Here is a 20,053-nt window from a genome sequence, read left to right as displayed (position 1 = left end):
GCCCTGAGAAAACAGGTGGTGGCTTAGCCATTATATACAAAGCACACCTGAAGATTACTATACTAGAACAAAAGTACTGCCCACATTTTGAAATAATGATTTTTAAAATTAACTTTGCCACTAACAGATTCTGGAAAGGAGCCTTAGTTTATCGCCCTCCGGGATCCAGTGCGGGCTTCTCTCTTGCCCTTCTGGAACTTTTAGCTCCACATTTTAAAGCAAAGGAAGATTTCATTCTTCTTGGTGATTTCAATATTCACGCTGATATTTCTGTGCACCCAGAAACTATTTCTCTGTTTTCTGATCTATTCACTCTTGGTCTAGATCTGCAGAATAGCGGACCCACTCATATAGCAGGTCATTTCCTAGATTTGCTCTTCTCTAATTGCCCTAAAGTACGATGTCTACCCACTGTTCAAACAAATTGGTCTGACCACTTTCTCGTGGAATTTTCTCTATCTGGGGTGGATACACCCTTTCAAAAAAACACCCTCCCACCTGTTTGGCGTCGACAGTGGCACAAAGTTATGGTAGAGGAATTGCAAAGGGTATGGAAGCAGCCTATTCCTTCAGAGATGGACAGTGTGGAGTCCGCACTGGCCAAATTTAACAACTCTCTTACAGAAGCAATTGATAAACTAGCCCCTCTGAAGCTACACAAACAATACCCTGCTTCCAAACAGGAAGCATGGTATACTGAGGCACTCAGAATAAAGAAGCAGAGATGTAGGAAGATAGAAAAGAAATGGAGGTAAATGCGAACAGAGGAAAGCAAGAAAGCACATCATGAGGCCCAGACTAACTACTATAAAAATATTAAACTTGCACGGAGGAACAGCCTCTCTCAGCAACTTGCAGAAGCGGGTAATTGTTCTAAGGAATTATTTAAAATTCTCAAGGAGTTTGTAAAACCAGTTGCATGCGAAAGCCCAGATGATTTCTCTCAAATATTATGTGATAATCTCTATGTTCTTCGAAAATAAAATCAATTTGATTTATGAAAAAATCATGAGGGCCTCTAGCCAAAAGAGTAACACTCCTTTTTCTTTTACTCTGCCCACATGGAGAGATACTTCACTCATGGCATTTCCAGCAGTCAGTGATTCAGATCTCTCCTCCCTCATGAGTCATATAAAATCAGGGTCTCCAGATCATTTTCTGTCGGCCAAAATAGTTGCCTCCCTGCGTACTTTGCTTGGACCTCAAATCCAAGCAGTGATTAACCATTCTCTCAGGGAAGGATATGTGCCCACAGAGTGGAAAAAAGTGTTGGTGAACCCTATCCGCAAGAATGCGGCACTTCCATGGACGGACCTTTCAAACCTCCGACCCATCTCCCTCACCTTAGCAAAATGACCGAGAGACATGTAAACACTCACTTGTCTAAGTACATGGAGGCAGCGGAGGGCCTAGATTTTTCTCAATCTGGGTTTAGGCCCAATCACAGCACGGAATCTGCCCTCCTCTCAGTGACTGATAACATCAGGATGTCACTGGATGGAGGGGGCTCTATGATTCTGGTGCTGTTAGATTTATCCGCTGCCTTCGACACGGTGTCTCATGAGATACTTCTCGGTCGTTTGAGGGAGATGGGCATAGGAGGCGTGGCTCTGTCCTGGTTGGAGAGCTTCCTCTCGGACCGCCTACAAGGGGTCAGATTGGGCTCCCATCATTCCATCTTAAGGGAGCTCACCAAGGGAGTGCCACAGTGCTCATGCCTAAGCCCAACACTTTTCAATGTGTATATGGCCCCCTTGGCAGACATTGTAAGAGCTCATGGGTTCACCCCTGTGTCGTATGCTGACGACACTCCGCTTTTGTTCCCCTTTCAGACCCTGACGCCCGAAATACAAAAATCTTTTGCGAACGGAATGAGGGCAATATCGGACTGGATGGCCATAAATTGCCTCCAGTGTAATGTAGGCAAGACCGAGGTCATGCTGTTCGGGGAGGCCACCCTTCTGTGGTCTCCTGAATGGTGGCCCCCGGATTTGGGACCAGCACCAAGTCCCAAACAGACCGTAAAAAATCTTGGTGTGCGGCTAGACAAGACACTTTTGCTTAAAGAGCACACAAATCAAGTAGCAGGATCCTGCTTTCGGGTCATCGGACTGCTACGACGCGTCTTCCCATTCCTATCTGACACCTATAGGAAAACACTTGTCCAGACGTTGGTAATCCGTAGACTAGACTACTGTAACGGCTTGTTTATCTCGGCCAATGAGGAACAACTACAGAGACTACATGTGGTCGAGAACACCGCAGCGAGACATGTACTCAATGCTCAGCCAAGGACTGCTTCACGTCCCCTCCTGGACAAACTTCATTGGTTGTCAATTAGGCAGCGTATAAAATTTAAAATCTGCTGCACAATACACAAATGTCTGTTTGGAAATGGACCTAAATACCTAAAAGAAAAATTCCTTCCCTATAACCCTGGTCGCACCCTGCGCTCTAGCAGTCAGCAACTGCTCCAGGTTCCTAGGATTAAAAAAGCTAGGCAGGGAGGTCGAGCCCTCTCCAACAAAGGCCCCATTCTATGGAATTCACTCTCCCCAACCCTAAAAAATACCACCAATTTTCAGTCTTTTAGGAAGACCTTAAAAACTTTTTTATTTTCTGCCTGTAAAGATATCATCACTTTGATTCCTTCACAGTTCATGACTAGGTTTAGGTTCTTTTGGTAAAGCAAAAGAGCGGAGATACCCCTTCGGGGGTCGAGTCCTGCGCTATACAAGAACATAAATAAATGCACGTATTGAAACGTGCTCTCAAATGCAATAATGAGGACAAAGGAAATCCGGTGCAAAAAAATATTTCCCCACAATTGCAAAATTGGGTCAAAATGGAGAGCTGGGATATATCTCAGATTTTCTGGTTTCATATTGTCATTTCATTTTCATTTTATTTGTCATATCGAATATAAAAATTCATCAGCACACAAACATATATAGCAACATTGAAAATTCAGTGAGATCATTAAAAAAACCTACAGCACAATATGTTAATATCAAAAAGGGCAGTGGTTAATAAATAGTTTATGTACAAAACTACAAAATCAAGATAAAACCAGTAACATTTTAAAATCCAGTCTTTAAATCTAATTGCCATTTTTTATCGACTTTAGAGTTACAAGAAGAATGCTGGGAGGGAGGGAAGTGCAGTGTGTGCAATCGAATGAGCCCGCTGAGCACGAACATTTAGATACAGCAGTTACCACAAGCAAGCTAGAATTGCTTTTGCAGATTTGTTGTGCATTTACCCAATGTGTTAGTCCAATAATTGACACAAAGATGTAATCCAATGAGATATGGATTTAGAATAATACGCCAAGCAAAAAAACAATAAATGTTCATCTGTCTCCACAGAGTAATTGCATAACTGGCGCAATTTAGAGTTGCTCATAGATGATGTCTGAAATGAAGTAACGGCCGCAGTAGGCAAATTAAATTACCATATCTAAACTTCAAGAAGTACAACCTCGCTAGTGTGGAATTGATGACGTCTAGAATTCCTTGACCCTAAATATGTTTATGTAAAGAAGAAAAGATTTGGACCATCTGGCCAAGGTGGCTTATGACTTAGCTCTATGAATTTGGCCCAAAATCTATTCTGTGCAACAGCCTTCTGGGACGCACAGATCGATGGCCGGTTATGCCAAAACTCTATGAATCGTTGGTCAAGCAGAACATGTTTGACATAAGCCATCAAAGGGATCCTCTGACTATTACAGCAATTGTTGATGTCTGCAAGGGCATCTCTGCATGGTGTCAGCTCTGTAGTGCTCCATATTCGAATCCAGTGCAGAATCGAGCGTTTCTTAGCATGTTCCAATATTGATTTTAAAGTGAGAACGAATCTGAACGGCAGTAGAGGGGTCAGAGTTTAGAAGCAACCGGATGAAGGTATTTTCGCCTACCCCCAAACTTGATGTATTAAAATGGCCCCACAAGTCCTCATTATACAATGCAACACTATCAATCAGTGGATTCTTAATCTCAAATTCAGGCAAGATATGATAGGGGGCGACCTTTTTGGCAAACCTGGCTAGAGCCGAAGCCTTTTGTTTAATCCGAGAGCAGCTCAGGATAGATTGGGATGACCGTGAATATATGTTGGACAGTCTCATCCCTAAATATTCAAATTATTTTACTCTCTCCAAGTTATTAGTTCCCAGCCACATGATCCCCTTAAGGTTCGTCGGTTTGTTATAGGCCATAAACCTGATTGTCGATGTTTTGATTAAAAGGGTATTGTCCGCAAATAATAGTGCCGGCTCCTTTTGACCTGCTAGAACTGGAAAGTCATCCACGCAGTGCAGCAGAAAGTCTATACAGCTGTTAATAAACAAAAGTAAGAGAGTTGGAGCCAGGACACAACCCTGGAGAACTCCGCTCTTGACATTGATGTTCTCTGTGAGTTCGCCACTGGATCCCCAGTGTATCTGGCTGTAGTTGCAGTAGAGTGTAGAGGCATAGAATGGAAGTTTATTATACAAATTAGGAGGTTGCTAGGAGCACCCATACTAGCCAGCACTTCCCAGATCTTCGCTCTTGGAACTGAATCAAATGGGGCACAAAGATCAATGAAAGCAACAAAAAGGTTACTATCACTGAAGTCGACTAATCACCAAAAAAGGAAAGACTTGTTCTACTTTTATTAGTCTTTGATCTAAAACCTGCTTGCAAGTGTGTACAGATATTAGTATCTGCCATCCGCTCTAATATCTTTGCAAGCACATGCTTACAAAAGATCTTTTGTAAGTTATCTAAAAGACTAATGGGGCGATTTGTAGACCAAAACAATTTCAGGGCCCTTCCAACTAGACATCTGGCTTGAGCCTAGCTCGAGCAGTCAGTGGTTCGTCCACCTCTTTTGTAGCTACCATTCATTCCCTCGGTTAGAATGCCTTTCCATTCAGCATTCTATTTCTTTCAGTAATTACCGTATTTTCCGGCATATAAGACGACCCGGCGTATAAGACGACCCCCTACTTTGCCAGAAAAATTTTAGGTTTTGTGCTATACTCGCCGTATAAGACGACCCCCACTTCCAGCGCAGTCCAACGCAGTCCTGCATAGCCATTCCGAGAATGTACGGTACCGGTATTTTGAACTTACCGTATTAGTCTAGTCCTCCTCCCTGTGGGTGAGCAGTAAGGCTTTATCAGTGGACAGTGTTACCTAAGCGTTTATTTTACAAACTCAAAGACTGAACTCAAACAAATTGGTTGTATAAACAATCTTGCTTTACTCGCAATATTTTTATTTAGAACCATATGAAAAACTGTCACTTCTGAATATACCGGTACGGTACGGTAAACATAAATAAGGGCATGAAACAGTGCAAGTGGATTAAACTTCCCATAACTTTCCATAAATCCAAGGGATTTCTACAGGATTTACAACGTTCCCTTTAAAAGCCTTCAAAATCCTCCTCTTCGTCATCTGATCTCATAAGTAAGTCAATGAGATCTTGTGGTACATCTGTAAGGCAGTCATCGTATGGATCTGGTACCAATTCCGTATCAGATGATGTGGTCTCTTCTTCGGCATCCTCTTCACCTTCCCACAGATAGTCGTCCTCCATACCATCTAATGAATTTGATATGCCACACTTCTTGAAAGACTTTATTACAGTTTCTGCATCAATGTCGTTCCAGGCCTTTATAACAAAGGTGCACAAAACATCCAACTGTGGAGCACGCATGTTTCCTCCTTTTGTGAATGTTTTTTCACCGCTAACCATCCACTCATTCCACTGTTCTCGGATGCGATCTTTAAATGGCTTGTTTAGGCACACATCCAGTGGCTGCACCAACGATGTCAATCCTCCAGGTATAACTGCAGCATCTGTTTTTATTCTTGCCAGCCTTTGCTTGGTGCTCGGAGTTAAATGAGCCCTGAACATATCCCACACCAGTAGACTACGTCTTTGTAGAAGTCCACCTGGTCGCCTGCTCCATACATTATCAAGCCATAGCTTTACCCCTTCTTCATCCATCCATCCATCCTTTCTCATTCACATGCACAAAACAACCAACAGGGAACTTGAGTTTCGGCATTGTTTTTCTTTTGAAAATAACCATTGGTCTCAGCTTTGCGCCATCAGCTGTGCATGCTAGTACCACTGTGAAACTGGACTTCTCATGTCCTGTTGTTTTTATTAAAATTGTCTTTTCGCCTTTTTGATGGACAGTTTTGTTGGCAATCATATCGAAATTCATTGGAGTTTCATCCATATTTCCGATGCTACTTAGCGCATAGCCATGGTTATTGCGCAGCCTAATAACGTAGCAATGGTTTTGGCATCAAGATCCGCAGGTAATTTCTGGGCAATTTTTGTCTTTTGCCGCAATACCAGATTATGCCTTCCCATGAATCTGGTACACCAGGATACAGTGGCCTTAAATCTGTGGCTGAGATCTGGATTAGATTTGGCCCACTGAAGTGCAACCAATCGGATTTTATTTCGGGTCACGACATAACCGTTTTGCCGATGCTCGGCCACCATGTCTGCTACATGCTTTTCGAGTTCTGGCCATTGTGGGGTGCCTCTTCTTAATGCACACTTGCCCCTTGGCATACTCCGTAATGCTTTCTCATTTGCTCTCCAGGCCCGAACCATCTTTTCTGTCACTCCATATTGTCTTGCAGCAGCACAGTTATTATGTTCCGTGGCAAAATCCACAACTTTAAGTTTGTAACTGGCTTCATATTTCCTTCTTCTTGCCACTCCTGGAGCCTTGCTGGGTTCTTGACTGCCAGCCATTTGCACTGGATGCGCTGCTGGAGCCTTGCCGGGTTCTTCACTGTCTGCCATTTGCACTGGATGTGCTGCTGGAGCCTTGCCGGGTTCTTGACTGTCAGCCATTTGCACTGGATGTACTGGTGCTGTACAGTATGAACAGGTGCAGAGACTGTCTTCAACACCACACGTACGGTACGGCAAATACGGTATCTGGTCACCAGACTGCCTTTCCTCTTCGCAACAACCAGCCAATCACGGCAAGTGCTCTACTGCCTTCGGTAACATTCGGGAACATTCTACAGTCCCCTTTCTATGCCCACGCCCATGTCAAGGAGAGAGGGGCGCGTGCCAAAACGTGCCAAACGTGCCAAACGTGTCAACACACCGGGCGCTGCCATCTTCGGCGCTGGCTGCCCGTTACCATATACCGTATTTCGGACGTCCTGCTGCCTCGTCCTGCTGCATCGTCTGCCTGGGGATGTGCAAGCGGTTGGAGGCGCGTGTACAGCGGCAGCGGCAGTCGAGGTAAGACTCATGGCGCCATTTGCTCGCTTGTGAAGCGGTTTGACACCTTCGAGTGAAGTCCTTGCTATGAAAAAAACGCTCGCTTTCGATACTTCATGGCGCGGGGCCTGGTTGTGGACGTTGCCAGGGCCGGTGGCTGTATTTTTTAACATAAGGTGTGTTGTTTCTTGTTACATACGGTATTTCCTATTGTGAAGCGGTCTGACACCTTCGAGTGAAGTCCTCGCTATGAAAAAAAAACGCTCGCTTTCGATACTTGCACAATTCATGGCGCGGGGGCTGGGTGTGGACGTTGCCAGTGTCGGTGGCTGTATTTTTTAACATAAGGTGTGTTGTTTCTTGTTATTTCCTATTGTGAAGCGGTCTGACACCTTCGAGTGAAGTCCTCGCTATGAAAAAGCGCATGAAAACATACCATAACATTTTGTACCTGGCGTATAAGACGACCCCCGACTTTCCAGAAAATTTTAAGGGGTTAAAAGGTCGTCTTATACGCCGGAAAATACGGTACCTCTCCACCTAGTGGCATGTTTACATCAAGTTTGTGATAATTCTGCAGTTACAAAACACTTCTATATATTTCTAATAATGCCGCTTTATAGGCCAGGGTCATTAATATAAATGCCTGAAATGAGTATAACTCTTTTAAGACCAATGTATACCACTTTCTGGACTCCTCAGTGGTACAGTAGTAAAACAAGCATTGGCATAGCCACTAGGTCTCGTGTTTGGGACCTTATAAGTCTTTAGCAATGCAACACATTATCCTGGGTGTTACAACATCTACTGTTACTTCACGTGCCACTAGTGAATGGCCACACACACCCAAGGTCGGGCGTTCATGCACTTTTTAAATCTAAGATCTCTAGGCAAAAGAAGAGATGCCTACTGGTTTGGACATCTTGACATGGAGGGAAGTGAAGAAGAATATGCATGCCATGCGATCCAACCTTAATGTACAGCAGCTCACAATTTATTCTGGCAATGTTGCCGGCAAATAAATTGTAAAACCTCGATTTTAAACAATTATACACCGCATTGTTTAACAGGCTGCTGAAAGTCTAGCATGCACATTATATGCCTGCAGCTCCATGGTGGTTATGTCTTAAAGCGGAAATATATAGAGAAATGTCCACAGCTATCTTTGAAGTGAAATGTACTATCTGAGCTGCCTGCATTGGGTGTTGGCATTACAGCACTGTGCTGTGTACCTAGACGTGCAACCACCTGTACCTGCCAACTCTCCAAGTGCCAGCAGGAAGCACACACTCCAGAACTGATGAGAAGTGCGATTTAGGGTACCAAGCCCTCCTGGGCTGGTTTATCCAGGCTGTAGGATCAGAGGATGGAGAGGGGGGGTTGTTGGATTTGTCCTATGCTACTAAACACCCAATCAACCCACAATGCCCTTTTTCCACAGCTCACCTTTTGTTGTATGAATATTTTCAGAATGTTATAAGTGCTAGTCTAGCAGCTCGCACTGGAATTCTGCTGGACTCCTCCCATTCACAATAAAGCTTAACCCGATGGGCGTGCTGTATTGGTAGAAGTCCACCCAGGACAAGCAGCGGTGGGGGTGGTCTCTCACTCTGAAGTCAGAGAAAGAAGAAAAGGAAAAAGGCGCCCCTTGGTGAAACAACGGCTGAAATTAGTTCTCAGTCTTTGAATTGTTATGTATTTTGAGTTCTATGGGACGCTTTCACTCCTAATAGGAATAGGGACTTCCATATGAAGGGGCTTTTTACGTTTTCTATATTCTCACTGAGGACATATAATGGCATTTGTAAGCGGCAGCAACACTGAGGACATATAATGGCATTTGTAAGCAGCAGCATCAGTTGCTTGGTAGCAAGTTTGATCTTGCACAGGTTGTTCTCTCCAGAAGCTTTGCTGTAGGTATCTTTGTAAACATGTTTAGCAGCAGCGATTGGAACAGGGCTCTGCATCTCTAATAGTGGAAACATGAATATTCTGCAAAGAGCCCATGGCCAGGCAGAAATGCGAGCTTGTTTATTGATCTATAAAGGGAGGGTGCTCCTTGAAGAGACAGACTACCTGTGGGGAAGTAGCAGAGGCGTTTTGCATTTTTGGGATTTCTTCCATCTAAACTAGCTATGACTACAGCTCAGCTGTTTCCAGGCATCTGTCTGGGATGAAAAGGGGATAGAGTTGGTGTCAAGGCTTCCCCTGCATGTGGCTCCCTGGTGGCACGGGCGTGCATCATAGGCGAAGCTCGGGTTATGCGTGATGCAGACAGCAGAGACGCTGCAGGAGACACTGTATAGGAGACTTTGTACAGAGTGATGAGGAGTGAATTGCTTTCAATACTGGTGATATAGGCTGCAGAGGGGTGCTGTGATGAGAAAAGGAAGACGTACGCCGTGCTGAAAGAAGAAATACAGTGCCTGTGCTCCTTTCTATTATCAACAAGGCGCCCGTGAAAGGAGCGCAGCAACTGTGCGCCTTTCTATTATTAACTCGGCCCCTGTGAAAGAAGTGCGGCGGCCGTGCGCTTTTCTGTTATCAACACTTCATGAAAGATAAAGCGCAGAGGCTGTGAAGAGGCGCCACGCAAAAAAAAAAATGTGCAGCCAAAGTGTGCGTCACATTGTAACAAATGGAGCCAGGGCAGCAACAGAGAACAAATGGAGGCACAGTGAAACAAACGGGGGATAAATCCCCAGGGGACAAACCCCCATGTTGTCGCTTTCCCTGTGCCGCCTGACATGAACCTTTTCTGCAGTTACCTAAGCTGAGGCAGCACTCCCTTACGAAAGGCAGAGGCGGTGGTGCCTCCTGAGGCTGCTCCTCGCCGTGGCGAGTAGGAATGTAAACTAAGCAGCCATCCGACCCCCCCGCCCCACCAGCACCTGTGAGGAAAGAAGATGACAACCTGAAATGTGGGGCCACTGAAGCGGGCACAGTGCTGTAAAGTAAAGGCTGCGTAGTATCCAAAATCATATAAATAAAGTGTGTGCAATTCAAACATGCTACACATGCTTCCATCTTTAAATTAAAAAAAAAATGGGCTCGCGAAATACTCACATTAGAAATATGCCTTTAGGGTGCCATAATTAGGAAACTAATAAAATGAAACCTGAAAGCAGCGCCATGACAAGATTTACAGGCCTGTTTTCAGTCATGCTGGAAATCGAAAAGCATGGGGAGCAGCTGTGTGAATGCAGGCCAACAAAGAACAGTGCTTTCAAAGTATTCTAAATAACCTGAAGAATAAGAGCACATGTAACGGGCAATCCTCACAAGTGGATGCAAAAGTCCAAAAGGAGGGACTACTAGGCCTATTCACCAAACAAAAGCCAGCATTTACAAAGGACAGTAAGAGGAACCAATGAAAAAGATTGGCGGTGCTTGAAGTCCATATTGTAGATACATGTCTCGAAGAGACCGCACTCATGCGCTGCATAGACGAGACCTCACACTCTTCTGCTCTCAAAACTAAAGTCTTTGCAAAAAAAGAAAAAATAGACACCTATTTTGGTTATTGGCAGTTGGCCTTTAATTCACTATTAGAAATTGTTTTTTAATTAAAAGCTTTACGATCAAACTAGATGGTAATGTGCTTTGCCAATTCCAAAAATGTCTGTTCTACCTACTTGATTTCTTTTATCGTCCAATCCCTTCCTGCATTTTACATGTAACAACTGGTCAGCAATTTATTATTTATAAAGATTTGACACTCCAAGACTGCCTACCTTTACTGGTTGTTGGAAGGTTTGCAAAGAAAATCTGGCAAACTTGCCATATTTATTTTATTTATTAAGCTTGTAGAGCGCGACAGCTACCCAAGAAGGGTTTCCCGGCGCTAACGAGGCAGTGGGCTAGACAGCTAGAAAATTACTATAATGTAAAATCAGAGGGAGTTATTGATCTAACAGCCAGGTCTTAATGTCTCTGCAAAAGCAAACATAACTGGGTTCCCTTCGGATAGTTAACGGCAGAGAATTCCACAGCTTTGGACCCAGTAAAGAAAAGGACCTGCCTCCCATTCTGGAAAGGCGATTCTTGGGCAAGCTAAAAAGGCCAAGAGATGAAGAACGTAAGCAGCGAGCAGGAGTATACACATGCACCAAAGATTGTAGATATCTCGGGCCATACCCCATTTTATTTTGTGCATATAGCTGAGAGTTTTGAACTTAACTCTGCTCTCGACTCTTAGCCAATGTAAAGAACGGAGATGACCTGACATTTGTTCCCTTCTATGACATTTACATAGCAGCCAAGCAGCAGCATTTTGGACGAGCTGAAGGCGTCTGATGACCACCTGTGACGCCCCTAGGTAGAGGACGTTGCCATAATCTAACCTAGAAGTGATCAGGGCATTGACTACTGACTTCTGGGAGTCTTCTGGCAACATCCAAATTATTTTCTTTAGCCAGCGTAAAATGATGAAACATAAGGCAGTTAACTTCCTAACCTGGGGCTGCATAGTCAGGCCTTTATCAATAGTCATCTCCAAATTTAGCACCTGGTCGGAAGGAATGGGGAGGGCTCCCATTTCAAACGGCCAGTGTCTAGGACTCCAAAAGTCCTGCTTAGGACCCAATATAAGGACCTCAGTTTTCCCGCCATTCAGTTTGAGCAGATTATCACTCATCCACTTGGCAATTGTCCGGAGACTGGATTGAAGGAGGGAAGGAGACGCTTGATCAGAATTAGACAGCGAAAACATAATTTGCGAATCATCTGCATACATGAACATAGTCAAACCTTCCAGTTCAGCAATCTGTGCAAGAGGTGTTACATGTAAGTTAAAAAGCAGAGGACTGAGTACCGAACCTTGAGGTACCCCATAAGGAGACAGATGAGTATTAGAGGAGGCCGAGTGTGAGAAGATTTGAAATGTTCGCAGAGTGAGAAAAGATGCGATCCAGTCCAAGGCAGGTCCGCAAATGCCCATTGCAGAGAGAGATTTTAATAGTATAGTATGAGAAATGGTGTCAAATTCTGCGCTGAGATCAAGATGTATCAGCGCAGCTGTGTCCCCTCTGTCCAACATAAGGCGTAGATTCTCAGTAACGCCCCACAATGTGGTCTCTGTAGAGAACCCTGGGCGGAAACCTGATTGGGATAGATGAAGTAAAGCATTTGCCTCTGTAAACTGGGTGAGATGATAGTGAACATGCCGCTCCAACACCTTAGAAAAAGCAGGCAAAAGGGAGATGGGTCTAAAATTAGCCAAAATCTTCAGATCGGCTGATGGTTTTTTCAGCAATGGTTTTACCATAGCATGTTTCCACATAGCGGGAACATTAGCATTTAATAGCGATTGATTAAGGGCTCTACAGATCTCGGAGAGCTGCGGAGTGTCCAAAATTTTAAGTACCGAGATTGGAAGTGGATCAGCCGGTGATCCGGATTTTAATTTACCTAAAATATATTTTAGGCCTTGCACAGTAATCTCAGGCCAAGAAGTAAGGGGCTCATACGTCCAGCAAGGTTGAGGGGCAGTGGCCAGATCAATATTGCCAGTATCATCAATAATATTGTCATCGGACACCTGGTGCTGATTTGCTATATCCAAGTAGATAGTATCAATCTTCTTTGTGAAGAAACAGGCAAGTTACTCACATTGATCACTACTCAAAGGCAGTGGACTGGCGGTTGTTTGGGCACCAGCAAGTTCTTTGACTAGGTTAAATAGTATTTTCGAATTATTTTTTGCCTCAGAAATAGTCGTGGTAACATAGCGCGCCCTAGTTGTTGCACAGGCCTTGTGATATTTCTTAAGTTCCTTCCTTATCTAAGTGAGCCCTGCTTCTAAAGAGTAGTCTTTCCTCCAAATGCGTTCCAGTCTTTTGCATTTGGATTTCTCTACTTTAAGTGATTCATTGAACCATAACACAGGAGATTTATGGACAGTGACTTTCTTGTGTAATAGAGGAAGACCAGAATCAATCGCCTCCTTTAGCCACCTGTTTACCTTGAGTGACACTATTTCCATATCGTCTGAATCAAGGACAACACCCAGAGGTTTGCAGTCCAGGGCTTTATTTAGGAGATTCATATCAAGCTTTTTCCAATCTCTCTTCCCAGTCCTAAGAGTCTTAATAGAAGGAGTGGGGGCATCAGGGATGACCAAACTAAATTTAGATAGAAAATGATCAGTCCAATGTAAAGGTAGAGCGGGAAAACAATGTATGTGTGGAAAATTGGACAAAATAGGGTCCAATAAGTGACAACCACTGGCTGATTTACATAACCACAAACATCATCAGTATAACTTTTTTTTGTTTTTGTTTGAAAAACCTTTATTTAGGGTGAAAAGGGTATGAATCACAGCATATTGCCTGCATCCCCATTAGGGCCGGCATTGCATTGCGTCACGTGTGGAGATAAAATATCTGTAGGGTAGGGGAATACACAGTAAGCCGCCTACAACCACACTGGGTCTGCCGTGTTATTTGGAGTAGTGAGCTGTGAAGACAATGAAATATCAGTAATCATATAAGAACAAATATTAACTGTGAAAGAAAAAAGAGAAATGTACGTTTCCTCTAATACACTGCGCTTAAAGTAGGTATATCTGATGCACTGGCGTACTCCCGTCCATAGGGTGTAGGGCGGTGTCCCGTGGTTCCCTGTGTTCTCCAGTAAATGGTGGGTGTGGGGAAGGGTGGGGTTACCTTTTCATCACGTCGTATGACGGCTAGGGTGTCACAGGGTTTGTGCCGGTAGTATGCTCCAGTAGATGTTTGCAATGGGTCCCATATGTCCTTTGGATGGGATGAAGGGGATTGGAAATCAGCGTATGTATGTAGTTGCTCCTGGCAGTAGATAATGTCTTGTAACAAGTCCTTGAATTTCGGCGGCCTCCCTCTTCCCCCACCTACAGGCAATCCGCCTCTTAGCGAGAAGGAGCGAAAGAGAGGTGTATTTCCGCACCTTGGCCGCAAAGGGTTCAGTGTATCCTGGTAGTGCGGTCAGGGGGTCCTTAGGAATGTGTAACCCAGTCATGTGATCCAGTGCCATTAGTATCTCCCACCAAAAACGTTGGATGGGCAGGCAGTCACAGGCTATGTGTTTAAAATCCGCACCCCCGCCTCCCCAGCGGTCACATTTATCATTATCTCGAAGTCGTGAACGGTGTAGCCGTACTGGCGTTTAATATAGGCGATGTACGTATTTATAGTGTATAATTCTAAATCTGCTGCTGGCGGATATATCTCCCGTTTGCTTGCAGCAGAATGTCCACTGTTCCTCAGTAAGGGGGTGCCCCAATTCCTCCTCCCATTGACGCCGGGCCAAAGAGGGGTAATACTCTCTGTTGGATTGCACCCTGCGGTACAACAGTGAGAGCACATGTGTGGGGCAGTTTGCTGCAGACGTGCGTGCAGTGGGGGCATGATGAGGTGCTCTTGTGGGAATTCTGGTGTGATGGCCTTCACATTCTGGCGCAGTCTGATATAATAAAATCGCTCTAGGGGGGTGGGATTTGTTTCGCTAAAAAATTCGACGCTTCTGCAGAATTTTCCTCTTGTATAGAGTTGTCCCCAGTTGTGTATGGACCTTTTATGGAGGAGCCTACGGTGACCGAGATATCCTGACATCCTGGGAGGGGCAGGAGCAGGGAGTACATCAGTTTGCATTGTGTAGACTTAGCTAGGAGGGCCAGGCACTGGTGGTGCATCGGACAGTAGTGAAGGCGAGGCGCTGCAGGACTGCGGGGGCGCTGAGATATGCGGTACAGGGGGTAGGGGCCATGTAACCATAAATAAAAATAAAATAAATGATAGGGGGAGGATTCATCCAGTATGCAGCAAAGTGGGTTTGTGCACAGTTGAATTATAGCTCAATGTCTAGTATGCCGAACCCACCTGCACAGAATGGGCGCGTGAGTGTGTCCCATCGTAGTCTGGCCTGCTTCCATCCCCAGGAAGTATGACCATTTTGATTAGTCATTTAATAATAATGATATTGAATGTCAGCCCATCAACATTTGGTTAATGACATTTGCTATCCTACAACCTTCGGCATATGACTACGTTGTGTCCAATAACCCTGGTTTTTCAGACCCTTCAAAGTTCATGGGTGCCAGTGGGCAGTGTGACAATAAAAATTATCTTACACTTTTACTGTGGTTCGTGCATTCTCTGTGTATTTACAATCTGGACAAGATATGCTGAGTAACGTCCAGATATCTCTAAGATTACACCTCTTCATGTCCAGACGGAAACCTCTTTTTAGATGCCCATTTCTTGAAAACCAATGAACAGATGTTTACCAAACTAGACAAATGCCCTCCTTTACTAAACCTTTACTTTCTGCTAAGTTTGGCACAGTTTGTTAAAGCTATTTTTCTGTATTAAGAAGCAGAATCATATGGGATTTAAAATGGAAAAATGTTGCTGTTGCGAACACCATCACCACTTTTTTTGCCCCCTCCCCAGCTATCCTCCACCATATCCTGACCTATTTGGACAAAACTGGGAAGAAACAAAAGTAATTAAGAAAACAAAAAGATGCCTTTACAATGGAACCTCTGATCTAATCAGAACTACACACTGGCTGTTAGTGTGTAATATCTAAATATAAATATGGGATAAACCACCCCCTGTTGTATATTTAAAATTAATGCAAGTCACCGAGGAGTTCCGTGACCATATCGAGGAAAAAGACTGGAGGTCAGGTTTCCTATAAAGTCATTGAACTCTGAGGTGACTTGCAAAATCCCTTTAATGTACAGCAGAGTGTAAAATATTCCTTCTAATACATACATTCACACAAACCTCTTAAATTCTTGGTGTCGTACTCCTTTATATAAAAGCATTTGTATGGTTGCAGGCATGAAGAATGAAGGTGTAAATACACCAAGAAGCAGTTCGTAATTTGTTGAAAACGATAAAAAAATACAAAATCTATATTAAAATCCTTTTAATGCAACGCATATTTAGAGAAAATGTTGTAGGTCAAAATGTGTGCAAACATAGAGAGTTCCTATCTTTCCTAAAAGTAAACATGTTGCCATGAATATCTCCTTTCTCCTGATCGCTGTTCATTATAGAAAAAAAACAAATCCACTGAATTAAGTCCGTTCTCATTTCCGTTGTTTAAACTAAAGCTGCAATGATGCTCAGTGGCCTGCCTTTCACCTTGGCTCCTGGATGTAAGCATTATGGCCTCACGACTCGACTGTGATAACTTAATACAGTTGAGCAGCTATGTCATTTCGACGAAAATACATTATGCCCAGAATCACAAGAACTGTAATTGTCTAGTTGTGTCTAGAGTACCCAGCTTTTAGTTACAACATGAATATTATTCGGTGGAACTGGGCTCAGTGTGACTTGGCTGTGAAGGAAGGCTTTACTGAAAGGCCTGACCAAGCGTTCACCTTAGAAAGAAGCCCTCATAGAGCTGGATTCAAAAGACTGCCTTCAGCCTTGAAACACCTCTATTTATCGGTGCCATAGGCCTAAAAAATGTTGCAGTGATCACAGTCCAAAGAGCGACCTTGATTGGACACACACTGCACTTGCAAATCAACATGAAGTCCAAGATCCTTCCATGTCACCAGTTCAAAGTGAAAATGAGCTGGCTTTAAGCGCTCACCAAATCCCTCAAGATGATAAGGCGAGACCCAAGTCTCATAAATGACCACATGAGTCCAAGCCAGAAGGCTGGGCTTGGAGCAGCAGTACCAGTTTTATCCCCATGAAGCTTGAAAGTGATTTCACTTTTTAAAAAAACACACACACTTTTAAGGAGGATGAAGGTTCATGCTTTTTGTCATTCCTAAGTGGATGAAGACTAGTTGCGATGTCCGCACTACAACAACATTGTCATAATTGCATGATGGACATGCTCAGGAAAGAAACAACTCTCCATAACTAATCACGCCAAAGCTTTTCCACACACTGCTCCTCCGCGTCCAGATTCGGATCTCCTGTATGTTAATGCTGAAGATCCAGATCCCGAGGGGGACGTTGATTTGTACTTTGCATCAAATAATTTGTCGGTAGATGTCACCTGTGTGTACAGGTTACATTTCAGTGCCATGGGGCTATAACAACTGATGACACTTATGCACATATTGCAGTTATACGTAGAGTGTCATATCAGCATGCAGCACTAATGCAAAGTATGGAGCAAGAAAGAACTTTGGGAATGCATCATTGCTTTATTCAATGCTGAAATTTGGAAGGGAGAATTTAAAACACCTGGTAAAGTCAATCCATGAGCTGAACGCAAATCAAGCTGATGAAGCAGTGGTAAATGTGAATTTTATTGTAGGTCGGCGGGACTGGGGCCCATATCCACTTCTCTTTGCGACTGACGAGGCATCACAACTTAGTCAGACCTTGCAAATTACTTAATTGGAAATGCATCTAAAATGGGTTTGACGTGGAAGAGAAAACGCAATGCTTACTTCTAATTGTGGTGGCTTCATCTATATTAACTTTGCTCCAGGTCTCTCAAATTCCAACCCAATTACTTGTTGGTCAGTAGTTAAGGTAAGTGTCTGGCAAGTGACGTCTGTTTAGTTTACCATTAAATGCGGTCCTCGAAATTAGTTTACCACTTAAATGGTTTTACTGATTAGTTCTGCATTACTTCTGTATGGGGTTGTAAAACTGATGCAGGTTGTCGGGTTCCGAATGCAATGTTTGGTGTATTTCTGTTCACCTGGAAGACTAGACTGTTCTAAGAATCTGGACACTAGAAAATGAAATTTCTTTTGCTTTCTTGCAGATCACTACATCGAGGTTCTTGCTTGCAAATTGAAGTGCGAAGGTGATCTCACCCCCGTCGTAGGAGGCTATGTTGTGGAGAAGTTTGTGGCAACCATGTACCACTATCTGCAGTACGCCTATTATAAATGTAAGTGGTTCTGTGGCAGTGTTGGGTGAGTGTGTAGGTGATGCATCTGCAATGCCAGTGCTGAGGCTGGGCATTGGATGATAGTCTAAAAGGAGGCACACAATCTGCCTTGTGGTCACCTCAGTTGACACTGAATGAATCTTTTGGATAAAGTGGCAAGATGGAACAAAGAAAACAGTTAATTGTTCGACTAAATTGTGACCCAAGAATTTCGACACACTCCCTGCGTGAATGCCAATCTGCAGGGTATGACTCGACTAGCTAAATAATTGTCAGAAGCAGGTGCATAAGGTGCGCTTGATAATTTAGTGGTAATAGGAAATCGTCCAAATGTTATTAAAATGTGCTTTGTTTTGCTGTGATGCAGGATTAGGTGGGGTTACTATAGAAAGGTGCTCCTAATGAATGTGCTTAATGAATGTGCTCCTAAAGTTCATAAATGCATTGACACACAGTCTGATGAGAAGCATTCGGATGCAAACAAAATGTCTAAAACTATGTTTGAAAAAGGTAATTAAATATGGTGTCACGGTTGAGTGTGGTAAATATGCACAGGCTGGTCTTTTAGATAAAACTAAACTTTAGGAAAAAGAAGTGGGGCAAATGAACTATGTAATGAAGGATATAAAAAGCTTTTAGCAGTTCTTGGCTAACAATACTTCGGAAATGAAGTATGAGTGGGCTATAGTGAAAGCGAAAGTAACCGTTTCAGAATAGTGGCCGTTGCTTTATACCGTTGCAACTGACTCTCTCCAGGATAAACTAGTTTTCACCCAGAATGCATTTTGGCATGAATCTACAACAAGAGACTGAATGGTGATCTTTGCAATTTGAGAGTTCAGGGCCCGGATTGTATTGGCTGACTTCAAGAAAAACCAGTTGCATTCTGGTGATCGTCTACTCACTCCTATGTTTAGCAGATCCGACTTTTAGCTAAGACTCTGAAGTCCAGTCTTTATACAATCATTGGCAAGGGCAATTTCTCTCTCCTGTGAAACCTTTTGGCAATGCTTTTTTCCTAGATGGCCACTGCATGTGCACATGCTCGACGGTCATCTTTGAATGAATTTTCTTATCCTTGAAGAGAATTTCCCAGTGTTCAATAACATTCAAAGATTTCTGCCTGCCGGTACGGTGCTGGTGGCACTCTGAGCATGAGGGGGCAAACGAGCCCCGGTGGGAGTTTTTTATTATTAGAGGTAGAGATAAAGAGAAAAATTAGTCTCTTATATATACTGCAATGCAAGACTTATCATCAGCAGTGAAAGGGCATCCATTCAGAATACTGAGACCAAAATGCTCTTGGGTGACGTAAATGCAAGACTAGGGTGGAAAATGAGATAGATGGGAAAGCCTTCCAACTGGGACTAAGAAGCCCTTCCCGAACCTCCCCACCCTCCACCCCCACATCACCCCTACAGAAACTAGCAAACATGCATCTACTGGTGTCTCGGGAAGACTTAAATTTGTTGCTGAGACCAGACCTTCCGTCTTGTTTGGGCAATGAGCCAGGTTACTACATACTACTTAACCATAATGGAGGCAACAAAAGTTGCTAGCCAGTGACCACAGAAAAACATGCCAGAACCAGTCATGTTACTTTAACCAGTAACTGGAACAACAAGCACCACTGGGTGCAGAACTCAAGGGTACTGATGCGAATTACATTCCGGTGCAGCAACATTAATCAACTCTCCTTGCTATGAGCAAGGGCAAGTCAGACATATCCTTTAAACAATACAGTTAATCAAAGGCATCCCCTATATTCAGACTCTGACCACCTAGAATTGTTACATATCTTACAGAAGAACAAGACCATTCGAAGAGCTTTCAAAGCTAACTCCTTTCATATTTTTCATACCAGATACTACTGCTCTCCTTTTTTTTTTTAACCTTTTTTACTAGACAGCTCCTCTTACAATCCTTCTTTTATGATACT

At 43.6% G+C, this 20,053-nt stretch overlaps 1 protein-coding gene across 1 annotated transcript in view; it reads left to right on the top strand.

Annotated features, from left to right (window-relative positions):
• The window catches only part of CRTAP (cartilage associated protein), a 166,475-nt gene that overhangs the window by 86,538 nt on the left and 59,884 nt on the right, over positions 1-20,053 (top strand). The window contains exon 4 of the mRNA XM_086964686.1: positions 17,986-18,114. Coding sequence (XP_086820812.1) covers positions 17,986-18,114 — 129 coding nt within the window. The remainder of the gene's footprint in view (positions 1-17,985; positions 18,115-20,053) is intronic.

Source organism: Lissotriton vulgaris, chromosome 4_1, assembly GCF_964263255.1.
Source record: "Lissotriton vulgaris chromosome 4_1, aLisVul1.2, whole genome shotgun sequence".
Classification (NCBI taxonomy): Eukaryota; Metazoa; Chordata; class Amphibia; order Caudata; family Salamandridae; genus Lissotriton; species Lissotriton vulgaris.
The sequence above is the reverse complement of the archived record's forward strand: the minus strand, read 5'-3'. Positions and strand labels throughout refer to the sequence as shown.